We start from the raw sequence: 27305 nt of genomic DNA on the forward strand, positions 1-27305 counted from the left end.
TTAACTTCACTGGCAAGCAACAAAATAGCAAGACAGCATCTACAGTTAATGAGACAATGTAATTATGATTCTACTCATTTATCAGGTTTGACCCATGGTTTTACCAGAGAAGTTAGTATCCAGATAGCATTTGCACTAAAATTCTGTATTTAGCTGATTCAGATATTAGGCAAATTGCTTTTGCTTCTCATGCACATTTATATTTAGTGCATGTAGGAGGAGCAAGCAAGGCTTTATGCAACACTACGTTAGTGGAATTCCAGTAATGTTGTGATGCAACTGTAATTACAGAATGGTTACGTGTTCCACTTGAAATCCTGATCTGAAGGACTTAGACATTCTCTTGCTTTAAAAAAATCCGTCTGAAATTTGATGCATAGATTTCTAGCCTGAAGGCAAGCTGATCTGCCTAAAGAGAGGGAAAAAAATTGAAGTAGTTTAATACTTTTTCAATGATTACACTGGTCTACCTAATTCTAATGTTTTTCATTTACTATTATGTAGAGAAACAAATAGCTTGATTTAAAACACACAATATATTTATTTCCATAAGTAAACAGTATTTTTTTGCTACATCATAATTTTCCTAACAGCAAAATAAATAACCTGAAACTGCAGAAATACTTTAGAGGAGTGTATCTTGATCTTGTCAATGGCAGCAAAATGTGTGCCTGGTTTTGTGTAACCACTTAAAGTAGAAAAGTTGCATTTGTGGAACATGTTTGCATAAACAGAGAAAGGACTAAAGCACACTTCCACCTGCAGAGTTGCCAAAATACAACAGATAGGTTTGATGGCCAAGATACACTTTTAATACAGAAAACACTTAACTTAGGCTAATCTTTAAATTGCAATACATTCAATTCTGTTCCTCTGCTTTATGTCAAGTAACTTTATTGATTTTCTGAAGTATGAATCACATGTCTTAATGCACATAAATCATGTTTGCATTAATCAGACTCAGATTTAGGTCTTTTATAACCATATGTGCAGTCTCTGACGCTTATGTAAATATAAAAGTGTTAGAAACTGGGGCCATTAGCCATTTGTACTAGCTATATTGTGTAGTATTTTTGGCAAACTGGAAATTATGTTTTAGAATGCATAGGTATGATGCCGTTTTAATCAATGGTAATTTTTGTATGGATTTCTGTTTGGGGCGAAAAAAAAGTTCAAGCTTTATGGCCCCGTCCCACACCCCTTTGCATCTGAAAGGTACTGCTTGGTGTAAAGCAAGCAGGTTTTGCCAGTGTCTATGATCAAATCAGCATCCTAAAACATCTTGCAAGCAGGTCAATTTTAATAAGATACTCTTTCTGCAACATTGTGTGTGTACAAAAAAAAAAGAGAGAAAATATTACCAAACAAAAATTATTAATAAGGTAATACCATTGTGCTCTTAATTAGAAGTTAGATGTGAAACACAAGTATACAGTTTAAAATCCTTGGAAAAAAAAATTACAGCTGAAATTAATTCCTGCAACTCAAGATACTTAAAAAATAAAATTTATTTCTCAAAAATAAATTAAGAAGTTATTGTAATCAAAGCAATAATCTCAAAAATATTTGGAAAAATAAAAAGGTTGTCATTTGCATCAGTACAAATAACTACATCCATTAATTACAAATACAATGTTAAAATTTCCTCTTTGAATGCACGATTATGTTGCCAGCAACAGCATTCCTGGGTTGCTGCTTCTCCAATGGGCAACATTCCTTCCTTCACAATTCTTGCCCCTGAAACAAAATTATCTGTGATCAGAACCTTCCTTTAAATTTCTGCACTCCATTTACCATACCTAAATCCATTTGTACCAAGATGTTACTTTTCAGTATTAAGATTTATCCTACAAATTCAAGAAAACTAGCTGCAGGTCTCAAGTCTCAAGTCCATGGCTTCTTTCTCAAATTGTGCCCCCTAGACCGAAGTTATTAATGCATTTTTGTTCACTGTTCTTCTGATTGAAGTGCATTTGCTTTCAAAATGAGCACAGCTTACAAATTTTTCAGCATATATTAAGTTCTAGCAGATAAGTAGGAAAATACATACGGAATATTTTGAGAAGAAATCTTCATATACAAATCCCTGTAAAATTTTTGTACAGTTTAAAGGAGCACTGTCTTTTGAAATAACTCCTCTGTGCAAGGCTTAAGGTTTCACGCTGAACTGCATTATTGTGTTTAAATTCCTAACGACGTAAGTTTCTAATGATTCAGGAAGTGTTTGTAAAAACCCTGTCAACAGTATCGAGGTATCAGGTATCAAGAGGAAAAAAGCCTGTGATTTCTACCAATAAAAAGTGAGGAAAATCTTATCAACAGTAATGTAAATATTACAGATTTTCTACAGTGTACAGAAATAAATGCAGCCAAACACAGTATATGTTTGGCTTTGGGGTTTGGATTTTTTTGTTAATTTCTAGAGGTTTAGCCACACACCACCACCACCACCACCCCCCCCAACATGTTTACATGCTGGACCTAATTATTTGACAATTCATTTATAGAAAAAGCAAACAGGAGTATTAGATGATCAACAAAATGGTCTCTCTAGTATATGTTCCACAGCAGCTATGTTTACATTAGCCAGTACTGTGGCACACCAGCCATATCAGCCACTAATATTTCATAACATCACATAATACTGTGGCTCCTGTTAATTATAAATATAAAAGTGATTATATTGTATCTATTCATGTTCAGCTAAATGTTTATTCATTATGAGGAATGCTATAAATAGAGCACATAAATGCTATAAATGGAGCACATAATAAGCTTACAGCTAATGAATTAAAGTTTATTACAATAACTTCTGATTATTTTTTTTACTATGTATACTTTTACAAAAAACTTAATATTACTTTTTTTTAAAAAAAAATCAGTAAGCACTAATTTTTTCTTACTTCACTTACCATTTTTAAGACAATTTCATTTCTCATTTCAGTACAGAACTGTCACCACAAAAGATTAATTTGCTATAAGACAAATCTGTTTTTTTGGGGGGGTTGGGGTTTTTTTGTTGGTTTTTTTTAAATAAAGGAAATTACTTCAATTTCCTAGAAAAATGGAAAAGACATTCTGAATGTTCAGTAAGATGTTTCCAGTTCCTTTATTTGGAATACTTACAACTTCTAAGGGTAGCAGGAGTGCTGTATTGTTAGAAGATCTTCACTGCAGATTAAAGCACAGTAATAACAAAACAATTCAACTGAAAAATCTGTGACCTGGTTATTTCATGAGTCGCAAAAGGGCAGAGTGGACCAGGACAGAAATCAACCCTAGCTAACAATACCTTCCCTGAACTAACACATTTCTTGTAATAAGCAAGGTAGTGTATTAAGGGGAAAAAGAATGAGACAGACTGTACCCCCAAGCAAAACACACACACACACACACAAAGACACTACCCCTTTCACCCAGATAGATTAGGTAATGGAGTTTTTAGAACAAGGACAGAAAGTTCCTGTGGAAGATTGGTCAGTCAGTCTGCAATGTGTTACTAATGGAGAAAGTCTTTTCTTACATCATGTTAATATACATTTTTTAAACAAAGAAGCAACCGTACTATATTCTAGGTGCAGCCAGAATCCCTCTGCAATGTATTTCGTATTTTATGCAGAAAGCTTCTGAAATCCAGTGTTTTATCTACTTAACTATGATGAAAATAAACTTGAAATTTCATTTCCTTCATACTAAGTCTCTAAAGGAACATGACTGGAGTAGGTCTATTGTCAAAGGATTTTTTATATCATTCTTGGACCTCCCCCTACACGGTATTCCTTAGCAAAAATAATAACAAGGCAATTTGTCTGGAAAGGAAGGGTCTAGTCAGCAGTTGTACAGGGGCTAACTCAGAAATCCTTTCCTTTACAATCATCCCCAAAGTTTAGGAAAAGTTGGAAATATGTTCATGGTGTGTGTGAAGGGTAGCAGCAGGCACTGTCCTGTTTTTGACTGTTATAAATAACCTTTAACAGAAATCAAGGTGGGAGAGCTGACATTGCTTTAATTTGCAGTGAAAGAACCTTCGTATTCAGCTGTGACACAGCCAAACCCCCATGACCTAGAATACAGATTAAATGCCTTTGGTGACTACACAGAAAGACGACTTCTCCAATATCTTATCCTAGGGAAAGAAGTAACACACAAAAGCAGCATAATCAAAATGGCAGGAGCCATTTCAGTTGTGGTGTTTACCTCTAGCTGGCAAGCATCTTTCAATAAACTTATTTCTGCAGAAAGCCTGTTTATCTCAGATTGCATTTGTACTTGTAGTGACTGATTCATGCCCCAAACCAAAGATTTGTATCATTCATAAAGTAAAATTAGCCATCTTCTCTATTCTATCTGCATGCTCCCATTCACTATGCCAAAAAACTCTCTCTTCACGTTCCTAGAATTCAGTGCTCTTTTGATGCAGTTATTTTCACAAGATAGATACCTAAGTCATAAGAAGCTCTCATCATACAGTCTACTGTTTCATTTCATTTCAAGGAAGACCATGTCCATAGCCAGAACATCAGGTTACTAAAAATAATCAATATTCAATCTTCTCCACAAAGCAGACAGTTAAGAGTGTGCCATTAAATTCGTAATTTTTAAATCATTAAACTGTTTTAACTTTAGGGAATTAAGATTCAGCAAACACCAGGATATACAATACAATCACTTGGGGAGAAGTAAATGACACTTATTCTAAAGAGACACCATATATTGATAATTTGTTGTGTATCCAAGCAACATTTTACCATTTCAAGAGCTTCTAGGCTCTGTTGTTTTCGTTCCATTTTTTTCTTCAGCTGATTTATTTCTTGAACTCTCTGGAGCAATTCAAACTCTTTTTCACGAAGCTCATCTTTAGAATGCTGGAGTTTCTTCTCTAAGCTCTCAATCTGAATAGAAAATGCAATTAAATCAGAACAGATATTTTACTGAAATCGGGACAATTTAATAAAAAAACCCACCCCAAACAAAACTCACAAATACCATAAGTATTACCTCTGATTTTGGATTCCCTTGTCAATTTTTTATTTTGACAACTTTTTCCTTTATTAAAAGAGCAGTTTGGGAGCTATATCATATCAAGTAAAAAAATACATTTTCATTTTTATACTGGTATTTCCCTGCAAAATTTTTAGTTTTAATTGACAAAATATTTTTGCTAGTACATTGTTAATGTACTCCCTTCCCTCTCCCTACAATAAGGAACTGGTTTTACTCTTCTAGATTGAACCTGGCCAGCTATTGTGTCCTAGGACCAGACTTTCTCATAGAATTAGCTCCCCTTTGTTAGGGAAACTGGGTTTTTAATTTAAGCAAGAATTACCTGTTTATTGCATTCCTTAATTTCTAACTGTGACTTCTCTAAATTGCACTTTAATCGAATTATTTGTTGTTCCATTTCTCCCCTATGTTCACGAACTGTCATATCCAACTGTGTAATCTAGAGGTAAAAAAGGAAAAGGAAATATTTCATTTTGAACTAGCATGCAGATTTTAAAAAGTAATATTACAAAATATGACAGCAAAAGGAATGAAACTAATACTTTTTATCTCAAGAATATTCTCTCAAGCAGTCAATATAAAAACGCACCCTAACTATCTTGTTTAAAAAATTGGGGCTAAACACGAAGGAAGAAGGGAAAATTGAGAAAAAGTTCATAAATGAGTATGTTTGGTCCTCAGACACACAGAATACAAACCTAGTTCTCATTTTAAATGGAATGTAATGAGTAGCTTAGTATACTAATCCATCTTGTTAGAAAGTGCCAAATTTTGCCAAAGCAAAAAAAATTCTATTGCTTTGATGAATTCCTGGAGCAGCTCACAGGGTACTGTGGCAAGAATATATTGGAAGGTCTGACCTCCTTACAGTGTCAGTTCTTTGAACCAATTTTTTAATTTGTTTTGGGTTTTTTTTCCCCCCAAATCTTCACCCTTCCTTCTCTCTGTATCTCAAATATTCTTGGATACAAAGGCTGGTAACTCCTGCAGGAAGTACCTAGAGATTAGAAAGCTAATTATAAGTGACAGAAGAATAGTTTTTCCATGATGGGTGTCAAATCCTGAAGCCAGACCAAAAGACTGAAAATATTTCAAGTGAGCTACAGAAATTTATTCGCAACAAAGATAGTTTCATATTTAGAGGCTGCTTTAGAGCCAATCAAATATGCTCCTGCGCAAACAAGGAAAGGAATCTGTCATCTCCAAGCATACTTCAGTGCAGATCTTTCCTTCATTTATCATCAAGATGACAACAGTTGTCCTATAACTTTATCACTAAGGAATAATTATGAGACAGGTTTGCACGAAGTTTCTGTTCTATCAAAACAGTAGTCTGTGGTCCCTTAGGGGAGCACAACCTGATTTTTCTGGTACCATAAGGCTTCAGTAACATACAGCTGGTTTTGAGGTTGACACTGTGGCTATATTAACAGTACAGTTTGGAACGATGTGTGAAGGCAATTAAACCTAGCAGACTTATTGTAAGTTATCTACTACATAACAGGATAATTGTCAGTAACATAGTTAAAGTGATCTGACCTGAGCTGCTCTCTGTTTCAGTTCCCAATTCCTTTCTTTCAATGCTTGGTCCATGTCAAGGAGTTCTTGGTTTTTGTCTTCAATTTCTCCCTTGCAATACCTGAAATTCTCATATCTTTAATTGCTTAATGCACATTCAGTTGCTTAGCTTCAAGTATCCAGCTTGAAAAATCATGAGATCTATTACTTACTTTAAAAATGTGAATCAACTAATTGATTGCAAAGAAACAAACCCAAATGGAATAATTCTGTTAACTATATTCCAGGTGGAAATTTCCCAATAACTTCATTATTCAAGTTATTTAATTTGTTATCAGGACAACATGTTCTTCAAAAAGAATAGTACAGAAGAAAGTATCATTAGTTTATGGTTAGAAAGGAAACTGGACAATTTCACTATAAAAAAAGTAATTCCTCTTAGAATTATTTCACAACTTGAGATTCAGAAAATAATTTTAGCAGATTTTAAAACAAAATTCCCAAAAAGAGAATTCAGCACCACTTTTAGAAATTAAAAGTGAGTTGAGGAGCTACTGTTATCTTACAGCCACAAACCACCTAAAAATTATAGAGAGCTGCTAAGAAGATAAAAAAAGACCATCCAAACTACTTGCTATTCCTAAGGAAAAACTAACACAACTAAGTTTTCATGATGGAAAAGATACCAGCTTACCTGAGCTCAGTTGTTAGATCCATTATAGCGACATGCTTCTCCTCCAGAGAGGACTGTGCATTCTGTAATGCATCTTGCAATTCCTGAAGCTGTATTAAAGTGATTTTTAATTCTCCGCGGGTATTCTGTAATGCAGATTCTAGTTCTACTATTTTCTGTAAGGCTTCCCTGTGGCAAGTCTCACTCTGAAGCAGCTTATCTTCTAAATCATTCACTATTTTACACACACAACACAAAACACAAAATGTTTAATCATCAGTAAGTCAGGGTCTTTATGCAACATTGCTGCCTACTAGCACTCGTGGTCATAATCAGTTTTCAGTATGACTATTTTTAGGAAAAATCTAGAAAAACGGTGACTTCTGAGGTTATACAACAACCTTTTCATGGCACCTAAGTATTTGCTGGTTTTATTCAGCTCATAATCTATAATTGACTTTAAATACGAGGATGTATCTAAAAAATTTTGGCCCAGGAGAAAGTACAGAGATAACATAGTAACTGAATATGCAGTGCTATGGAAAATGCAAGTATAATTGCTAGTAAGCCTCCAGTTTAAAAGAATGGTAAAATTAAACGGAGGAGGAGGGGTTGGAAAGTTTGTTATTTCCATAGACTCTCTTGTGGGATTTCCTGTTTGTTTTAAAGAGCTGATTTTTTGTCAATAGCATATGCCTTTATTAAATCTCTGCGTCTTGTTTGATTACCACATTAAGAATCTGCATTACCAACTTACAGGGAAAACTACTTATTCATTTCACCTGGGGTAAAGGTACATCCAACAGAAATGAGAATTTGCAAAGGTACATTAAAAAAAGCTTGTGGGTTTTTTAAGGTTGGGGTTTTTTTGGGGGGTGGGGATTGATTTGTTGTTTGGGGGTTTTTACATTGAGGGGTTTTTTTCTTTTAAAAACTACAGAATTGCCAACACATTACAAAAAATATATAGTAACCCCTCCAGCAAAATTATCATATTTTTACTCTCATTTACTTGATTATAAAAAAACGGGGGAAAAGGAAAAACGGCTAATCTAATAGATTCAGAGAAATAGCATGATGAAAGGAAGCCTGAGAAACAAAATAGCGAAATTACCCTCATTTGCCTTTTCATTGAGTTCTGATCGTGCTTCTTCCAAAGAAATATCCAACTGATTTATCTGCATTGCTTTGTCTTCACCATCTCGTTTTAATTGCACTATTTCTTTTTCCATACCACTAAGTTCATTCTTGCACTGTTCCATCTCCAATTTAATTTGTCTAAATAGAAGCAACCAGAACAAAATGAACCTTGTAATAGCAAAAGCGACATATGTATGTCCTTACATGCTCTAAGACAACAAGCATTTGTGAATAAAATAAGAATTTTAAAAGTCCTATTAAGTAGGCTTCTGTCTCACTCAAAACCATATTCTTTAAGACTACCAATCCCTCCAGAACCTACTATCTAGAATTACAAGCAACTTGATATATTTATGAACGGAACCGCATTATGCAGTGCCATCTTAAGGCTTAAATAGGTTGCCAGGACACGCATTAATTCCAGAGGAAGACTGTACCAGCAACTCATGCCTCTGCTAGTTAGAAACATACCTTCTGATTTCCAGTCTATGCTCATACGGAGATGGAATTGTATTACATAGCTGAACACCATCTCAGACAGCAATCTTTCTTATTGATATTTCTGTCTGCAGAATATACCTTTCATTCTAAACCTACCTGATTGTACTATGAAGTTCATCCACCTTCCGTCTGTTTAAATCTGCTTCCTGGGCAGCTAGGCGAAGTTTCTCCTCTACCTTTCTCAGCTCATCTTCTGCATATGCTTTCTGCATCTGAAGCTCTTGTTCCAAACTGGATACCTATTTTAAATGGTATTTAACAAGTGTTGGTACTTTTAAATTACATCCTTCTCTTGCAATTCACATAGCTAGTTTTAACACAACAGATTTCTTTATAGTCTAAAATTTTATATAAATTTAAGACTAGAACTTTGCAGTCACATTTGAAAGACAAATAGTTTCTAGTAAATATAACGAGATTAAACTTTCTGAATTTCAATACACCTCTCCTTAATTGCAGTCTAGGGTTTGATTTTCCAAGTACTTAGCCACTCTAATGCTAGCTAGAGTTTCTAATAGCACAGAACCTGGTTTAAGGCAAAACAATCCACTAAACTCTTTGATATATCTAAAACAATATCAACTCAATTATCAAAGAAACATTCAGATTTTAAAGGTGTTACAAAAACATATACAAAAGCATTTAATTCTGTCTTTATGTAGACACTTCTCACCATACTGTACCTGTTTTTCAAGTTTAATTTGATTATCTTCCAGCTCCCCATTTCTAATAGTTTCTTGCTGTAACATTTGCTGCTGATGATGCAAAGTTTGTTGTAGGAGAATATTTTGTTCACTTGTGTCCTGAATATTCTGATCTTTTATTTTTATTTCCTTCTGTAAATAATGAACCTGAAAACACATTTATTTTCCATTACAATAAAACATTTTTATTTGCACTTGCATCAGCTATTCTCATCATTCTTAATGAGCACAGAATCACACCTATGATTCAGTAGAACTTCTGGCTCTGAATTTAGTTGCATTACAGTTTCAACAGTACATAACAGATTTCATAAATCATCACTGAGTTGTGCTTTATAATAAGTGAGGAAAGTATTATCAGCACCAGTTTTTGACTTCTTGCTTTCTAAATATACCTAAACTGGTCTATATTTTAAAAAATATAACACAAAGATATTCCATTTCTAAATTACTGAACTACTATTCTTTCTGTCACTCTTCTTATTTCTCAGAAAGTCCTTGTTTTCCCCTTGAGATTTTGTTCTCAGTCCTCCCCTTTATTTCTTCCTGCCTCTATGACAATAGTCATTCCAATAAAAAAACCAGGAATTCTGAGTGCCTAACTTGTCACATGTTGAATGGCCTGATTTCTCAGTGATGAATGCCAAGAATTTTCTGAAAAAAAGGAAAGGTTCTTTCAAAAATAAATTTAAAAAAAATCACTAACTTGTCACCCCAAAGTGGAAGTAGTGACTCTGTCACTTACTTATGAAAACATTGGTCACAATTGCAAAGCCTCACTTGCTAGTCTGGAGTTTCAGCATCCAGTCTCTTCGTATGCAGTATAAGAACAACAGATTTTAGGGCTTAGAAAGCAGCAGTAAATATCACAGTCTTATATGTAACACAGACCATAGAGTTCTATCCAGTTACTCCTGTACAGGGTCTAGTAATCTCCGGTTGACTAAAGCCTATCTCTCAGCAAGTAGGGCAGCACTGACATGAACAGCCTGCTATGATAATTAGTTCCGGTGGTTAGTCATCCCCACAAATAAAAATTCATAGAAATAATATTTAAAGTTATCATACTTTCCACTACTACATGAAAGCAAGAAAGAATTAAAACTCAGGGGCTTGAAGTAAAAATTTTTTTATGCCCAGGACTTCTTCCCTGTTAAGATACTGGAAACACAAATAATTTTTAAGTTTATATTGCAATTGTGCTCTCTCCATTTTTTCCCAAGATAATGCTTTCTTTCACTTAATTCTGAATTTGTTACTTCTCTCAACAAGTCATTTATCTTGGTACTTCTTTTCCCTAAGCGTATCCAGTGTTTCTTAGTTATGATTTTCCCCTTTACCATCACAAAATATATACTCTTTTCCCCGCTTACTTCCTGTTAACAGCTCCTGCTGCAAATGTTTTGTCTCTTATTTCAGACAAACTTTTAGATTAAATCATTCATAACAAGTGTTCTCTGCAATACAGAACAGTTATTAAAACAAGCTGTTACCTCTTCAGTCTTTTTTTTGAGCTGATTTTCAAATATCTCCTTATTTTCTTGTGACTGACTCAAATACAGTGCAACTTCTTCCTTACATACGTCTAGTGCTGACTCAAGTTGTCTCACCTAGTTGAATGTAACAGATTACTTAAAATTGCATGGCATGGTTTTTATTAACTAGTCTAAAGAAAGTGTTAAAAATATCTTTGTGTAAAATGTCTGAAAAGCTACATTTTTATCTAAAGAGTATTAAAATGGGCATGGAAGATGATGATCAACTTAAAAACTGAAATAATATTCAGATACTAAAATTATTTGTGAAATCCACCACATTTTATTACATATTAAATGTTACATATAGAATTGTATAAATAAATTTGGAATGATCATCATATGTGAGTTGTGACACGTCTTTTTCAAAAATAACATTCAGATCTTAATACAATTCCTCTCAGAAAGCTAAACAGCATTTTTTTTCCCCCTTTCTGCACTGAGAGACAGTGCCCGAGTTCTACAAAAGGGAAAGGAAAAGCTTTTAGCAACGTCACCACTGTTAATCTATTTTCCCCTTTTACTGTTCATTTGGATTTGAGTAATCTCTAACAAATATCTTACAACCTTGAACAGATAAAAGTTATAATGAACAACCCCCCAGAGGTCTTAATCCATAGTAATTAAACTTCTCTTAACTGTTTGGTTTCAATGCTAAGACGACTTTTCTCATCAACAAGAGTTGTGCTGATTTTAGCTGCAGATTGGCTACTGCTTTCTATGCTAGCAATCTTCTAAACGATATTGGATTTTATACCCCTCTCCCCAACCGATTCAAGAGCTTTTTGAAGAGAAGTGATCATGGGTCCTAATTTTAAATCTCTGGAAAATATCCCAAATACTACAAAGCCACTTGGATAGAAAACTAGACCAACACAAGTTCAGAAAGACCATGCTACCAGGTAAGTCCCCAGTATCTTCTCCTAGTGATGTTCTAAAGATTTAATACTCTTTGAAACATGACTATCGTAAATAGCCACACAGTAATGGTTTATTAAAATACTGTTGCAAGTGCTGCATGAAAAATATTTATCAGGCAAACACTAGGAAGAGGTATAGATGGCTAAAAACATGACCAATATTATAATATCACATATGTCTAAAATATGTGTTGTATCTAGAGCAAAAACCTACATAACATTATCTTTGTTAGACAACGTTTTACTTTAAGAGTACAACAAGCACTAATCTGCCCTATTTGTAACTAGAGCAATTTTATAAAGCAATTATGCATTGCATTATCTCTTATTGCAGGTTTCACCATACTACTTCTAGTTAAAAAAAAAAAGGAAAGACTTCAGGTTAATTACTTCTCAAATATTTACATGAGACAAATTTCTATAAAGCAACCTTAATATAGTTTGTTTATAGAGGATAAAAGGAAATATACCATTACTGCAAACTTTAAAACTATGAATTGAAAATTACAAAGACATTACTAACTTTGATTGTTTCTTCTCTTAACTGACTTTTCAGCATCTTCAATCCTTGATCTTTCTTGACATTTTGATTTTCCATTTCCTGTTTGTACACATATTTTATTTAAGAGAACAAAATGTAAATAAAGTACTAGTAATTTAACTAATAAAAATTCATACTAAGAATCAGAAAAAAAAAAAGATCAGTGTATTTAAAACACAATTGCTCATATACTGTATTTGTGTACATCATACTTTGAAGTGAATTTGGTTCCTGGTAGGTGTCCCTTCATATTCTGCAGCAGCAGCAATTAATAAAAGGAATAAAACATCACCACAATAGAACATTCTTGGTTTTCCACCTAGTGCAAAATAGATGCAATTGTTCTTTAGCCAGATGTCTTTCCTTTGATTAGAGCGAGAAACCCAAGGGGCAAACCAGAGGCATAAACAGAATGCTGAGATAGAAAATAATGAAAGGTCATGAAAGCTTGTACAATTTATAGTAGTAGTAGTAGCTGGGGACCACACTAGATTCAGTCAATTACTCAACAAGAATTAAGAAGCAAAAACATAAGTATCTTTCACCTTCTCCAATTTTTCCATGTATTCATAGATATGCTTTTCATCATTATTAGTCACTTATTTGATTTGCATTTAAAGAAAGCCAAGAGCCAAACTCACCTCTCTGCTTTCTATCAGCAGGCCATCCAATGATTCAATGTGATGCTGTTTATGTATAATATCTTGTTGCAAAATAGATATTATTTTCTCTTGTTCAATGAATTGTTGCTGTTTCTTCTCTAGCTGTGTCTGAAGCTGTCCATAAGTAATTAATGGTTTATTATTTTAATAAGCTTTTTCAGAGAATTTGTGCATCTAAGTACGCGATTCAGTTCTATACACCCACAACTTTAAGAATGAAAAACAAATACATCGCTGCCATCAGCAGTATTGCACAGTATTAAAAATATCTAGAAATCCCAAACCCTTAACATTTTAAAAGAACAGAAGAATCAAGAGAATGAGGGCAGGCAGAATGTAATTGCCTGTCATCAGCCAAGATGATAAGACATGCATACGTTCTTTAGTAAAAGATGACAAACTTCTTTAACAGCTAGAAATAACCAGTTATATTTCTCATCACATGAAGCAACAGAATTTTCTAAAGACTGAAAATCCTTACCGACAGTTCTCCCTGAACACAGGTACTCATAAGGCTCAGGCTGGCAGAGGTTCAGCAAATGAGAGAATACTGTTAGAAGCTGTCATGCATTAACCCCAGTAAGCAAAAAAGCTATACTTTTTTCTTTTTGTGCTAGGTGTTTGGAGCAAAGAACAACAGTATTCTTCCTAAGTCTCTATTTCTCTTCAGTTGAGCAGAAAAAAGGATATGAATATCTCAGAAGGAAATCGTGAGATTGTGTAGTGTTAGATGGAAAATGAATTAAAAAAACAGGAAACGTCGGGAGAAGATAATACAACTTTTTAATTGGACATCTACCTCAAAATTACTAAAAAGACAAATAAATTAATGCAGGAAGAAAGTTACCAAGTATGTCATTCAAACATACTAGCACACAAGGAAGGTCTTACTAGTTCAATCTGTTTCTCCATCTCTTTGTGCTGCTCAAGGTGAACCAACTTTGCTTTTTCAAAAGCCAAAGTTACTTGCTCACGTTCTTCGCTGATAGTTGTTTCCAACTCATGAATGTGTCTGTTTTTTCCCTGGAAAACAGCAACAACAAAAAGGACTTAATAAAAAATACTTAGCTGTGATATTAAATAGTGTTTTATTTGATGATCGAGTTCCTAGATTTCATAAGAGAACACCACAGAAAATACTGAAGTTATACACAGCACGTTTCATCTCAAAGGATGTCACACCTTTAATATAGGTATAGAACGCCATTAAATGCACCACTACACAGAGACAAGGTGTCTGCCACGGTGGACTACTGGCACAGATTATAGCAACTGGAGCAAGGAACTTCTGACAAAGACAAAAAGAAATTCTATGTTCACATGGATAGATGGAATCTTTAAAATACAGGTTTCCATTTGAAAGGGAGCACATAAATACTTTCCTTTTCTAGCAATCTTAGACCCCTTCCCAAAACTAAAAATGTTTGTATAACAATATCCAGACCAGAATTTACAGTGCCTCAAGTGTTATATCACCTTCTTCACTTACTACCGTTTAGAAGACTTTTTTTATTCATAGGTCTACATGTATTTCTTAAAAATACACAGTTTAAGAACAACAAAAAGAACCAGAGAAGTGAAGTGATTTGTTCAATGTCCCAGTTAACATTTGGAATCCACCTCTGTTACCTCTTACCCTAATAATTTCATACAGAAGACTATTTCTTTTCTGAAGTTCTCAAGTAGAGAACAGAGCCAACACAGTACATTTTAACCTATTCACCCTACACACCAAACCAATCATGTATGTGTTATTTTAGGAGTAGTTTTATTCTATTGTTGGGGGGAGGTAAGTTTACTAAGTGGGTATTAAAAAGAGATTTAGAGCGTGAACTCAAAGGATAGAAAATCTTATTTCCAACAAAGACAAAAAGAAGTTTTTCATAGCGAGGATAAAATTCTGATCTCACTGCAACAAATGGCAATGCTACAATTGATTTCAATAGGACCAGATTTTCATTGCACATATCATCACCAGGAAAAAGTAACATGTCCATTAATAACTTACCATGTTCAAAAGCAGGGGAAAAAGGGATGTTTTATTTAAAGCAAGATTATTCAGTTTTTAAAAACACTGTCTAAAAACTGCACAGATTGTTTAGCAGATCTGAAAGTCTATCCATTTTGAATACATGGAATAATACTGTTTTAACTTAAACTTCAATCTCCATTTATGTCATTTTATCTCAGTAGTTTCTCACTGAGAACATTTTACCATGAGTTCCTGTTCCAACTCAGTATTTTTTGCTGCAGCAGCGGAATAAGCAACAGTCTTTTCTTCCAACTGTTTCTCAAGTGCAGAAATTTGAGAAGATTTCTTTGTTATCTGAAATTAAATATGGCACAAAACAGCATGAAGACAACCGTTTCAGGTTTATTCAAGTATTTGTATATACTTTCTTACCACCAATTCTGTTCTAGCTACTACTATTAACTAGTATTTTTAATTACTTATTTATTTGTTTGGTTTTGTATGATCTATTAATCTCTATTACTTACAGAGAAGAATTCAGGACAATTTACCTCAAATTTATCCAATTCAGGATAATTATCAGTGCTATATGAGTGAATTAGCTATTACAGATTTATAATATTTATGGCCATTATTAGGAAATGCTGCAAATCCCATTGTGCTGGAATTCTAAAAACACATTAAAATGCTAATGTTTATATTCTGGTGTTAACTTATTCAAGCAGAGAAGAGCTAGCTGAAGCTTAATTTCTTTCTTTTGTGACTCTCTGGTAATGGTGTTAATCTCTGGCAACTGTACTAACATTTAATGAGAAAAAATACAACTGTTCCTTCAATATTTATTTCTTAAGATTACACATTAATTTGACCATATCAAAGCAACAAGACTGTGCATATTTTCCACATAACAAATCAAAATAGTAGTAGTAAAGCCCACTAACTACATCAGTTTTAAAATGTGATTTATGACAACTAACAAATTAAGGCTGCTATCTTAAACCTTTGAGCAGGCAGAAAAACTTTATTTCCAATTTTTCTTAAATAAGCCAGATTTAAAAATTAATGTGGCAATTGCAGTTTTTCCATAACTATGGTCTTAACTATCTTTGATTGCTGAACTAAACAAAAAGTGACATATTTTTTCAGTGCTGCTAAAAACTTACTTCTCTCTCTAAGCTACTAGTTTTTGAAGCCTTCTTCGATAGGTCTTCCTGTATGATTTGAAACTGACTGGCTCTCTGAGCCATGCTGGTCTTCAAAGAAGAATTCTCATCATCTGCTTTTGACAATTTAGTGCGTAACTCTTCTATCTCCTTCTGGAATCTTCGCCTCTCCTTTTCAAATTGCTTGCTGATAAGTTCCAACTGTTGACATTTTCTTCTCTCTTGAAGTATAAAAAATAAATTTAAGATTAAATTCATAAAAGAACATACAAACTATCACTCAAGCAAATAATAATACAAACCAAATAGAGGAGAAATAAAATTTAATGACAGCATATGGAACTAACACATATAGTATTCAGACACAAGACTGTTTATTTTTTCCCTGTGATGTAACTGAAAGCTGTGACTCATGAAAACAAACAAAAAACCCCCAACCAAACAAAAAACCCCCACAAACAAACAAAAAAAATTGAAGACAGAATCATTATATAGGTGCCCTGAAGTAACTTCATGGAGCAGTCCTAATAGTGATCACAGAAGTGACTGCAGAAATTCTGCAACAGCAGGATATAGAGAAAAGAATCAATGAAAATATGGGGACCTTAGCCTACATAAAGAAAAAATACGTGGTTCTATTTCAACACAACTCATAGCTTGGATATTGCTGAATAAGTAACTTAACTAGCAAAAGGAAGAAGAATATTGTGCCTGGAGAACATGACAATTTCCAGAATTCCAAGGTGGCAAAATGCTCCTCTGCTCAACCAAACCATATCTGTTAGTTCACAGAGATATATTTAAAAAACCTAAAAACTATTTATACCCCACCAAAGAAACTCCTATTCTGTGGATTAATCAGACAGAACTGCACAGCTATTTCTGTAAGCTTACCTCCTTGACTTCTGATCAATTTGACAGGCTCTGTTTCCAGGCCACATAACCTGCTACTTTCTTGTCCTTCATTATCATTAGAAAAATGCTCAGCTCCATTACAGATAGTTAAGTTTGCACAAGGCTTTTGAATTTCTGCTTCTTTCATTGCTGGTATAATGCTATTATAAAGGAGGAGAGAATTATTTAATTTTCTTTCTACATGTTAGTTCTAATACCACCTTATTATCTGCTTATTCTTGCCATAATTCAGTAACCAGAAAGTTATACCTTAGGTCTGCAATCAAAGGTTTATTTGATTCACAACAAGATTCAGAGAGAGCTTCTTTTGCTGAGGAACTGGATAGCTGGTGCTTCAAGTCCTGCCATTTAAACTAAAAGTTAAGGGAAAACCAAGATCAGTGCAAAGATTGACTTTTTCTTGCTTCACAGCGTGATTAATTCATATGTTATACTAGCACATAAAATTTAAGACACATACACCAGGATGTTAAAAGTTTGGATAACTTATCTTTAAAATTATTCTCCTAAGTGCATGCTTGCAGAGCACTGCAGCTTTGTCTCACATTAGTAGAAATTATAGGCATTAAGACCCTCTGAAACTGAGACCATTCCTTTAGATATCTTTGCACAGGTACTGAAACACAAACATTTTTGCTATGAAAAATTAATTAAATGGAGATACTATGAATAATTCCATGTTTTGAACTTCTCACATCATGCTTCCTTTCAGATTTTGATGACTGCATTTAATACCATTTTCTCCTCAAGTTACAGAAGGCTTCTGAATATTCCACTAAATTACTAGAATAATCCTGATTTTTTCCAGAACATGTAAATGTATTTTCCAGAAGGGCCCTAAAACAATTTTTAAGGCTCTTCCAAGTGAACGTTTATGGTCACAACAGCCCAAAACATCATTTTTATACAAAATTACTATATTCTCTTCAGTAGAGGTCACTTTGGCAATTCCAAAACCATACAGAAAGGATAATTTCAGTTTTGTTTTAGTTACAGCTGCTCACATTTATACTTCAAAAATAAAGATCTCTGATGCAATCTGTACTCCTGACCTCATATGTCTCTCCAGCCCTTCCTGACTTCCCAAACAGCTCCTCCAGTAACTCCAGTCAGTTCACAACTTTAAGTTTTTTACATGACTCTTCCAATCACTCAGCTTAGTGATAAATTTCACCAGTACAAGCTTCAGGCTCATAAACCAAGGTTCATCCTGGTAAAACAAAAGTTCCTTCGCAGCCAGGGAAGGAGTGCTTTCTCTTTCCCAGCAAAAAAAAGTTCCTACAAACATCTTTCCTGCCCTAATTTCTCCGCCTCTGAGGTTCACACATCAGCTCTGGCTGTGTGACACAATGTGTCTGCCATACGGGAAATGTCATACTGTTCTACTGAGAAGAACCTCAGCATCATATAATAGGACATCACCATGTTTTAGAGAATATGCCTTTATCTGAAGAATCAATGCATAGAACAGAGGAATGGAAAGTGTAATTTTAAATGCTTGCTGATTAATCAATTCCAAAGCACCTATTCCTTGTTCTTGAATGAGAAGACAAAAGTAAAATATTTAAATTAAGAAAACATTTCATCCGTGCATCTTGAAAACCAAAGATATTTTACTCAGATTATTTCTCAAGAATGTCACAGGATTTCCATGCAATGTCAGTTAGAATTTTTTAAGACACATAATACAATTTGTAAGGATGTATCAGTTACTGTACCTCTTCAGATGTACTTAGAGACCACTGGAAAATAATGGTTTCTAGTATGTTGAGCTCTGCCCTTGAATCCTCAATTTCTTGATGGCATAATTTCAAGCTGTTATGTTGCTGTGCAGTAAATGCTCTGAGCTCTGCATTTTCACTTATTAGAGCATTTTTCTCTTTAAGTGCTATTTCTTTTTCACTAAGTTCACTCTCAAGCTCAATGATCTTCTGATCAGACCGAGTCAGCATTGATACCATTTCAGCGTTCTTTGCCTCTAGAGTCTTCATTTCTTCTTTTGTGCTATGAGTCTCTTCCTTTAATTGCCTAAATAAAGTATATCCATTTAAAAAGGTATAGCTCAACACAGAGAAGTAGACTAGGATTTTCATTATTAAAAGTACTAGAAAAACACACCATAACTATACTGTTTTACTAGCTTCCTCCTCTCTCAAAAAGTAGGATTGGCTCTATACAAAGGCTAGAAAACTTTTCACTGCTTTACTAAGCTTTCACTGTTCTTAAGGACTGAAATGCAAACTGCTATCAGCAAACAAAAAGAGATACTTTTCACTCTTAAGCAACTTCATTAAGTTTTAACCACTATCAGGAGAGTCACTGGTAGGAAACGGATCAAGGTGGCTTTACCTGTGCTGAAGCCAAGGAAATCTATGAACAGGATAAAATAACTACATACCTAAATTGCCAATGGATCAAGATAATGTACTAAGACTGAGCTAGTCAAACATTCTGCTACTAACAAGACAGGGAGGAGTCCCGTTTCTTCTCTCCCCTTGTATCTGACTGTACGGTGAGCAAATTGTATTTTTAGCCCATCACAAGTTATTCACTTGAAGTACCTGTTGATTTAGCAAACTGAATTAGCTTGGCAAAGGTCCTCATGAGTGCCAAACCCAGTGCAAGTTAGCAGAGAAAAGAGGGCAGTCTAGAAGAAAGAACCCCATCAGCAGCAGAGAGCTATTAAACAGGCTCAGGCTACCGTAAGGGTCCTCACATGCTGGCCACCCTTGCCAAAATGGCCTAAAGAACAATTGTTAAGACAGGAATGTGGGTGCGGACAGCACATGTGAATGGGATACCCAAAACTTTCTGAGACGGTGTTTGTCCAAACCTAATAACACTAAAGACCACCAGCTGCTAGTTGTCTTCCCTCATTAAAGTAATGAGGGAATTAACCAGAACACTTCTGAAAGAAAACAGGGTTCAGCTTGAAAAGAAACATACAAAAATTTGTAACAGTGGGAAAGGATCTTGAAGTGGAAACAGAGTAGCAGCCAAAACCTGGTTTGACACTTCCAGAAGTTGCAGCCAGCATCACAACCTCCATTCAGGCCTGAGTGCAGCCTCCCCATCTGATGCGAAGAGTATCCCTCATTCTAGCTAGGGACTGACCATACGGTGTGCAAGAAGTAGGGACTCACACCTGGAGGTGTAAGTGAATTCATAGGGTGCTTTCTCTTTGGCATGTACGTTAGCAGGCTGTAGGCAGCAGAACAGGTATACATAAAGCCACAGTACCCACATCTCCCACAGAAGCCGTGTGCGAGCAAGGGAACCTACGCTCCCAGAAGGCTTGGTGGGGTGTTGCTTGTTACTGTGAATAGGTGGTAGCATGTGGGATTAGAACTTTTAAGGATCAGTTATAGAAAGGCATTTAGAATTTTTTAAGTGTATGCTAACATTTTTCACCTGTTTAGTATTATGGTTTGTCTGTTGTATTGCTGATACTGAGCCTAAGTATTCACTGATGCTGGTCCTGATTTGGTTTGAACTACGCAAATTGAGCAGTATGCTCACAGTGACAGTTGTAACATGCAATTTCTTCTCAAATAACTGTATAGAAATTTTTAAAAGCCTTTGCATTACCTTAATTGCTCTTCTAGGATGTCTAGATCCTTTCTGTAGCTGACACACTTTTCATGCAACTTCTCTTTTTCTTTTTCACAATTAAACAAACGTTTTCCCAAGATTACTTCTTCAGCTTTAACCTTAAAAAGCAATTTTTTCATTACTGTACAACAATAATCTAAGCTTCTATGGCCAACAGGCTTTTTTAAAAGAATACTATAAACACTATGGTGTTTCTTTTTTTCTTTCTGGTAAGCCTGTAGATAATTCTATTGCTCACTGTTGTGAATAAAAGGAGAGGGGCAAAGAAGTTTTCTTCTGTCATTTGGGTAAAAAGTAATGTTATTTTGGTTAAATATTTTAGAGCATATTTGTGGTTGGCAATCTCCTTCCACAAAGAAAGAAGCCTAATCAAATGAAATTTCTCTGTAAGAGCTAACTGTCTCAGGCCTGTATTTTCTCTTCCCACAAGGCAGGGAGCATTAACAATTTTGACCACTGGAACTTTGAGAGACGACTGCATTTTCATCTTGGCTTTTCTCTAGGTCATGTTTCATTGAACAGGTTATACAGATGGAGTCAAAAGAGTTCTTTTAAAAGGATCATATACTTTTAAAATATAAAATTCCCAGTTGGCAAGCAAGAGACAGATGAAACAGCAGCAGTATTAGGATACCTCAAAGATGCAGACTCTCCAGACTGTGTGAAGACAGTCTACAACTAGATAACTGAAGTTATCACCACAAACAGTTGCTCACCCTATCCCACCCCTCTTAAGACTTTGCCACCAACAAGCAGAAACAGTTGACCCACTGTTTGCTGCCCAGCTTACTGGAAGAAGCAAAATCCTAATAGCATGGCAAAAACAAGTGAAGAAAAAACCTCTTACCTTTTCTAATTTTTCAGTTATTTTCTCTTTATACTTTTTGAAAGCTCTTGTCAGCTCTTCCACGTTCAACAAAGCTTCATTTCTTTGCTGTTCTGCTCTGCAAAGAAGCATACCAATTTTAAAAATCACAAACTTGTCATTATGTAACTACCTCCTCCAGTTACTGAAAACAAATACTAAATTAACTTCTCCAGGTAACTCCCTTCCTTCTTCCAGCTTTCCAAGCCCTAGATAAAAAAGTTTCATGAGGCATAAATTAATTTTAAATATAATTTTTGCATATTAACATAAACAAAATTCCAGTAAGTCTAAGAATGTAAAAATAAACACTTTTGATTTCCCTTCAAAAAGAGTTTGATTCAAATCATCCTCCTGTCCACACCAGTAAAAGCCTGTTTTAGGGACTGGGATAGCATGCATGATAAGGAAGCAGAAGATAACAGTGCTCCTTAAAATTCAAACTGCTTAAGGGGAACTAGAAAAGATTTTGATACTGAAGGGAGCTCTTGTGACAGAATTATGACGAGACTGACAGGAACTGATCAAAGGATAAATTATTTGAGGGATACTGGAGAGATGGCATCAATAATAGTAAAGGAAGCTGAGACTGGAACGTTATTAGTTGAGCAACCATTCAAAGCAGCAACCCAGACTGCCTACTATTTCGCTCTATTACTCCGTGCCCCTGCCCCTTTTTTACTTCCCCCTATCATTACTCACTACAGAAGAGATTGGAACAGTAGCCTCAGGACAGCTCAGGTATGCAGTCTGTTCAGGACACCCAACAGAGGCACACAAGAATTACTGCTGTGTATAAAATTTGTTTCTCTTCCAGTAAGGGAACTGCAGGGACAGGGCAAGTGCCTCATCTAAGTACAGCCTACACTCAGATAGGTGTTTCTCAGTTTGAAGATCATTGCCCATTTGGAGATAGCAAAAGTATTCAGAGAAAGGGATAAAGGGATTTCAGAATAACAAACAAAACAGTCTAAAGCACTTCAGTTTGCTTGGCCAAAGAACAGTAAGTAGTTGTAATTACTGATTAAAAGCAAACTGTAATAATTGTTAACATTAACCATAACACCATATGTTGCTTTTGACACCTGAAAGAAGCTCACTTTTTCTAAAGTACCAAAATATTTACATTTGCAACTAGTAACTTAAGTAAAGCAAGTTCCAACCCCATATGCTCTGAATGAACAGTGAACATTAATCAACACATACTTCTTCACCAGTAGCGCAAGCCCCACAGTATTTCCATTTGTCTAGTTATGGGAAGGTTAGAGGTAATTTCATGGGTAGATAAACAAGCCAAACAAGCGATTTACATTCAAAAGGCTCAAGAAAAGCTTTCTTAAGTCATTAATTCAGTTAATTTTTGCCCCAAGTAAGGCAGTTAAATGAATTGGGCAGGTAGGAATCTTCTTATTTATTCCTCTCATTTCTTTAAAATTACATTTTGGAGGTGATAGGATTATATATGGTAACTTGCAACAGTCAAAAGAAATTACCTAACCCTCCCAGCAGCCACACAACCACTAGGCTAAAGGAGGCAATAGGAAAGGGAAACGGGGATTAGGATGGAATTACAGCATCCTTTTCAATAGTACCATATAGATAGATAAGATTAAGGATAACATAAAAACGTTCTCTCAATTAGGTTGTGCTTCTATCACTTTCCTCACACCAACCCCAAAAATACAACACTCAGTACTGTTGAATACTGAGTGCTGAGCATACACTGTAGGTTCTTGCAAGACAAAATCAAAAATAATTCAGGAAAAATGTATTCTGGACACATTTCAGCTCTCCACTGCAGTACATCTATTTTGAAGGGAAAAAACAGGTGATAAACTAGTTACTAGTGTACAATGTCAGCCTGCAACTACCAGCAAATTTGAAGATTTAAAAAGTGTCTATTTAAATAATAAGTATTCATAAAGCAGAGAAATAATTTTATTGCACGAAGTAAACATCTGCCAACGGAAATAAACACTTATACACTATTATTCTGTATTCAATTTATTAAAATAACTTAGCTACCTCTTTCCTTGCTTGCTTCGTTCAATTAACTCAATTTTCATATTTTTATAGTCCTTTTTATATCTTTGCAAGATGTTTTCTCTTTCCATTCCTGATTTCTGGCTTTGATCTAGTTTATCTTCTGCATCTCTAGCAAATAAACAAAGCATAATTAAAAAAATAGGAACTTTTTTGTAAAGAAACTAGATTTTTGTTGCTTTTTTCTGCACGTGATGTTTGAGAAGCGCTAGTCAAACACACTGCAACTCTCAAAACTACGTTTGGAACACCCATATTCTCCAGACTCCCCAGCAGTATGTCTGCAGTCTGGAGTGCTGTCCAAACCTCATCAAGAGGCATCAGGTGTCATGACTGCCAAAGACCCAAATGGCTGACTCTGTGTCATGAGATCTGAACACAGAAATCACCATTTTTCTGGCAATAGGTATCATTGGTCAGGATACACACATGCTAAACAAAGCTAAAATAGAAATTAAATTTAAGTATTTTTACTTGTTATGTGAAGACAGACTATTGAGATATTAATTTAATATTATATAGCATGAGGTTGTAAGATAAACTGACAGCCAGGTATGTCTCCCTGACAGCCCCTGGACACTGTTTAAATTAGCTTTATTTGGCCATTTGCCTTGATTAATATATTGATGAAGAAAGAATCCTTTACACTACATACTGCACAGTCATATTTGAAAATATGTATGCTTGTTTACTGCAGAATATAGACATTCATGTAGCATACAATCATTCTAGTCAGTTATAAGGACACATTCATGTTTAGCGTACATTATAAACTGGTTTCTTTTACCAGCCTTTATTATTTTTTCTCCATTTCCTGAAGTACATTCCCCATATACAAGATATCAGTACAAAATAAAACACCTCCCTTCTCCTATATATGGCTCCGAAATGAAAGTTTCAAGCCCCATATTACATGACCCACACAGTACCAGTAACTATGTCATCCTGAAAAAGAAATTGGACTAGCAAGCAGACCACAATAAAATTGATTTAGAAGTACACTTATTACCTCAGAATTTTATCTTGAGCTGAAACTTCTGCTTTCAAGTTTACAATCTGTTCTTTTAACTTTGGAATGCTGACCAAACGTGTACCTAAAGTCGATTCAAGATAAGAAATCTGAAATACAAACATATTTGGGGTTTCATTAATACTTGCATATAAACCTTCAGGTGAGACGCATAAGAACAATCTGCTTACTGAATGACACAGTGCTCTCAATCTCACTGTAGAAGATGCTTGTTCATCTACACAAACTGACCTCCAATCTTCTGCTCATGTAACAACCTTCCAGTTCCCTAGCACCATTCCAGTGTGATACGCTGTCTAACAGAGAGATTTCTTTATATATTGACCTCGTCACTTGCTTTTCCCCAAAAGTTTATATTCCGCTATTTGTTCTTTCCATGCCAGACAGTCAAACATTTTGTTTATCTACTTATTTGTACTGTCTTGGAAATAACATTTGTCAACAAAAAGCATTAAGCATAACTTTGTTTTATTAATGTTACATATAAACCAAATACAAGAATATAGTTGTCCTGAAAAAAACTGTACATACAAGCATACATTAAATCAGTAATGATTTATTAGATACAATGTTTCCTTCTAACTCACCTTCACTTTTTCAAAATAGCAATATTAATCCAACCTGAAAGATCAACATTTTTCATTTCCTAGACAAACGACTACTGTGCCATTATTATTCACATTAATCTTAATGTAGCTCAGATACATGAACATACAGTACTAAATAAATTATTGAACTATTTTCTTACATAATGTATTCTTCATTCTGTGAATTACTGGCTTTAGATTAAACTTTGGAAGATGAATAGATAGAATTCATAATTAATATAGTTGTTTTGGTCATGGAGAAACAGATTCCAAACTATTCTGTTCCAAGATTAATACTGCATATTATGAAAAAAATAGAATATTGAAACTTTAAAGTTTAAATATTGAATTTAGATAGATTAAGACAAGACAAAAAAATAGCATGTTCTGCTTGGAATTACAGACTCAAAAGTCATGGTCACTGGCACGGTTTTTGGGGTTTGTTTTTCTTTTTGATGAACACACTAAAGATACATACTCTTGTTTTTGACCGCATCAATTCAAAATTCATTGTTTCCACTCTGTTCTTTAGGTAGTAGTTCTGAGAATCCAAAAATACATTTTGCTCATGAAGGGCATCCAGCTTCTCCTTAAGACATTCATTTTCTTCCACAGTTTTATGAGAAGTTGTGGACACTGAGTAAGACTAGACATTAAAAAGAGTTATATATATATACACCCACTTATATATGCATATTTAAGTAATACATACATCAATGGAAACTCTGCAGAACAAATGTATTTAAATCATATTATGTTTAAGAGTGCACCATGATATAATTGCCCAATGCTAGACTGTATCAACTCCAAGCCCTAAAAGCAAAAAAAAAAAATTCATAAACATAACAAAGAATAGAAAACAAAAAGTAATAAAAATAAATTACATACTGCAATATTTACTTCAGATTTTCTTTGAAAATCCTGGCAAGATGTTTTACCAGCATTCTTCTTACAGTTGGAAATGCCTTGATAGTTGCAATTAGGCTGAACAAGGTCCTCCAGAGTGAAGTCTACAGCCTCATCGAAGCAGTGGCCATAATGTTCACTTGTCCTAGTGCTGGGGGGGGAATAAAAAGCTGCTACACCATTTTTTCTTTATTATTTTTAAAACGCTTATAAAGAGTCTTCAAAAGAAAAGCATGAAAGGACCTACTTGCAATAATCTATTGCACTGAATAAGACAGATTTACCCTACAAGAAATAGGGTGTTCTTATTCCCAAACGCACTCATACCTGGAAAGCTCCTCCTCTACAGTTTGTAGGTTTTTTTCAGTTCTCCTCAGCTGATTCCGTAATGACTGTAAATTTGCAAGCAGGTCTTCATCAGCAGCACTTTTAGAGCAAGTCCACATACTATATTCCATTGGTACCACACATATGGCTAAAACAATATTTAATATTAAAACACTGCTAAATATATGTGAATACTATTTGCAAAGATACTTTTAAAGATACCGAAATAAGGCAAATAGAAAAAAAGGAAAGGAGAAAAAATACAAAAAAAAGGAAATACTGAATTTCCAAATGTAAATGCATTTAGCACACTACCTCTTCGCACACTCACTAGATAAAAATTACTCTGTACAAATTGTCTTTTTTGAGAAAAAGAGTTCTCTATGCGTTCATGAAGTATGAGAAGCTTCATGAATCGCCACTTCCGAAAACTGAAAAAAACCTGCTATACGTTAGTTGCCAAAAATCTCTTCTACAAGAGGACCAGCGCCAGCGCGGCGGCGTCGCTTAGCGACGGCAGTCGCCGCTCCCGTGGGGCGCCCGGCGGCGGAGGGGCCGCGCACGCCGAGGACCCAGAGCGATGGGGCCTAGGCTAGCCGAGAGCTGGCGGCATCGGGCGCTCGCCTGCCTCAGCGCCCTCCAGCCAGCCGCCCGCCAGCCCCGAGGGGAAGGGAGAGGCAGAAAGGG

General features: G+C 34.9%; 1 protein-coding gene across 1 annotated transcript; it reads right to left on the bottom strand.

Moving 5' to 3' along the window:
- Positions 1–1701: 1701 nt before the first annotated feature.
- On the bottom strand, positions 1702–27030 carry CCDC18 (coiled-coil domain containing 18). Its single transcript, XM_059822175.1, has 25 exons — positions 26934–27030; positions 26619–26766; positions 26286–26442; positions 25864–26031; positions 24778–24887; positions 23751–23879; positions 21708–21804; positions 20837–20958; positions 18967–19276; positions 17498–17601; positions 17228–17388; positions 16334–16554; positions 15414–15524; positions 14090–14221; positions 13178–13312; positions 12519–12596; positions 11034–11150; positions 9520–9687; positions 8933–9075; positions 8310–8473; positions 7217–7430; positions 6544–6643; positions 5327–5443; positions 4749–4892; positions 1702–1737 (listed from the first exon to the last, which is right to left on the bottom strand). The coding sequence occupies exons 1-25, from the start codon at positions 27028–27030 to the stop codon at positions 1723–1725; spliced, it is 3462 nt and encodes a 1153-aa protein (XP_059678158.1). The 3' UTR covers positions 1702–1722.
- Between the last annotated feature and the right edge of the window lie 275 nt (positions 27031–27305).

The sequence above is a fragment of the Gavia stellata genome, chromosome 10, assembly GCF_030936135.1.
Source record: "Gavia stellata isolate bGavSte3 chromosome 10, bGavSte3.hap2, whole genome shotgun sequence".
Classification (NCBI taxonomy): domain Eukaryota; kingdom Metazoa; phylum Chordata; class Aves; order Gaviiformes; family Gaviidae; genus Gavia; species Gavia stellata.

What these genes read in the sequence shown, in the direction of transcription:
- CCDC18 (XM_059822175.1), bottom strand. Translation starts at nt 27,030, where the DNA reads ATGAAGCTTCTCATACTTCATGAACGCATAGAGAACTCTTTTTCTCAA. An exon ending in TGATGCGGTCAAAAACAAGA is followed by an intron (nt 24,888 to 25,863) that starts GTATGTATCTTT and finishes TTTGTATTTCAG; the next exon opens with ATTTCTTATCTTGAATCGAC. An exon ending in TAACTGAAAAATTAGAAAAG is followed by an intron (nt 20,959 to 21,707) that starts GTAAGAGGTTTT and finishes TTGCTTTTTAAG; the next exon opens with GTTAAAGCTGAAGAAGTAAT.